This window comes from Corvus brachyrhynchos, unplaced genomic scaffold (assembly GCF_000691975.1).
Source record: "Corvus brachyrhynchos isolate BGI_N302 unplaced genomic scaffold, ASM69197v1 scaffold115, whole genome shotgun sequence".
Taxonomy (NCBI): domain Eukaryota; kingdom Metazoa; phylum Chordata; class Aves; order Passeriformes; family Corvidae; genus Corvus; species Corvus brachyrhynchos.
Window position 1 is genome coordinate 23,433,168 of NW_008239553.1, and position 1,524 is coordinate 23,434,691.

The window sequence follows — 1,524 nt, forward strand, 5'->3', positions numbered from 1 at the left end:
CGACGAGCTGCTCTTCTCCACGGGGCCGCGGGAGGCCTCCCGCTCTGTGCCCGACATGGACCTGCCTGGGGCCTCCTCCTTCTACCCCTCGGACTGGGAGTCGCTGACTGCCGGGACCAGCGGAGAGCTGGAGCCCCTCTGCACCCCTGTGGTGACCTGCACCCCGTGTCCCAGCACCTACACCTCCACCTTCGTCTTCACCTACCCCGAGGCAGACGCCTTCCCCACCTCGGACTGGGAGTCGCTGACTGCCGGGACCAGCGGAGAGCTGGAGCCCCTCTGCACCCCTGTGGTGACCTGCACCCCGTGTCCCAGCACCTACACCTCCACCTTCGTCTTCACCTACCCCGAGGCAGACGCCTTCCCCAGCTGCGCTGCTGCGCACCGGAAGGGCAGCAGCAGCAACGAGCCCTCGTCTGACTCCCTCAGCTCCCCCACCCTCCTGGCCTTGTGAAGGGCTCCAGCATTGACTGACCTGCTGGGCCCCCTCCCCTGCCCATGCACCCCCACGGACTTGCAGCTGTGCCCCATGGGGCTCCCCAGGCCTGGGGAGGGTCCTGCCACCGCCACCCCCTGTCTGGCCTGGTGCCCCGGGGCCTGGCAGAGCGTCATGCACCGAGGTCTCTTACCTCTTCCAGAGATGTAGCAAATCGCATGGAGTTTGTCTTGTCCCCAGTGGCCCATCCATGAGAGCTGGTAGTCTGTAGCATGTCCCACATGGCTGGGTAGGTGACTCCCTCCCCTCCTTAGTATCACTAGCATTAACTAATTAATCTCTTGGTTTTAAATGATTGGAATTTAACCTGGTGCTGGGTATCTCCAACTCGTATCTAGTGCAGCTGATTAACAATAACTACTGTGTTCCTGGCAATATCGTGTTCTGATGACTTAGCAATGACCCATCTTACGTGGGGGGAAAGAGACTCTATTTTATTTTCTAGTAGGTAGATAAATAGCTATATCCATGTACTGTAGTTCTACATTGATGTTCATTGTAACTTTACTGATCATGCATTGTTGAGGTGGTCTGAATGTTCTGACATAAGTTTTCCATGAAAACGTTTTTATTGTGTTTTTAATTTATTTATTAAGACGGATTCTCAGATATTTATATTTTTATTTTATTTTTTTCTACCTTGAGGTCTTTTTTGACATGTGGAAAGTGAATTTGGATGAAACCTTAAGCATTGTTTGCTTATTATTGTTCAGAGACATTGTCAATAAAAACATTTAAGTTGACTGCTGGAGCTGTCCTTGTGTTACCTTTTGCACTTGCTTCCCTGCGACCTCAAAGGGGTTCCCTAGCCTCTAATTTTGGCTGGGCTTTATAAACTGCAGACAACTGCAATCTGCCCGAGGTTTAGGGTGCATCAGGGTGGGAATACCATTTAGGCCAGCCCTGTCCTTGTCCTGGTGTTAGTCAGGGCTGGCTGTGGTTACACCCATCCTGGTAGGCAGCAGGGTCACTCCTTACGGCCTTCCCCAGCTGATCTGTCTGGGTCTGGTCCCACTCTGTGTCTGTGT

General features: G+C 53.3%; 1 protein-coding gene across 1 annotated transcript; it reads left to right on the top strand.

The window, feature by feature from the left end:
- Position 1: 1 nt before the first annotated feature.
- FOS (Fos proto-oncogene, AP-1 transcription factor subunit) lies at positions 2–1,243 on the top strand (the record flags this gene model as incomplete). Its single annotated transcript, XM_008639607.2, has 2 exons — positions 2–211; positions 353–1,243. Coding segments are annotated over 2 exons (312 nt in total), but the record flags the coding sequence as incomplete, so codon positions are not given.
- Between the last annotated feature and the right edge of the window lie 281 nt (positions 1,244–1,524).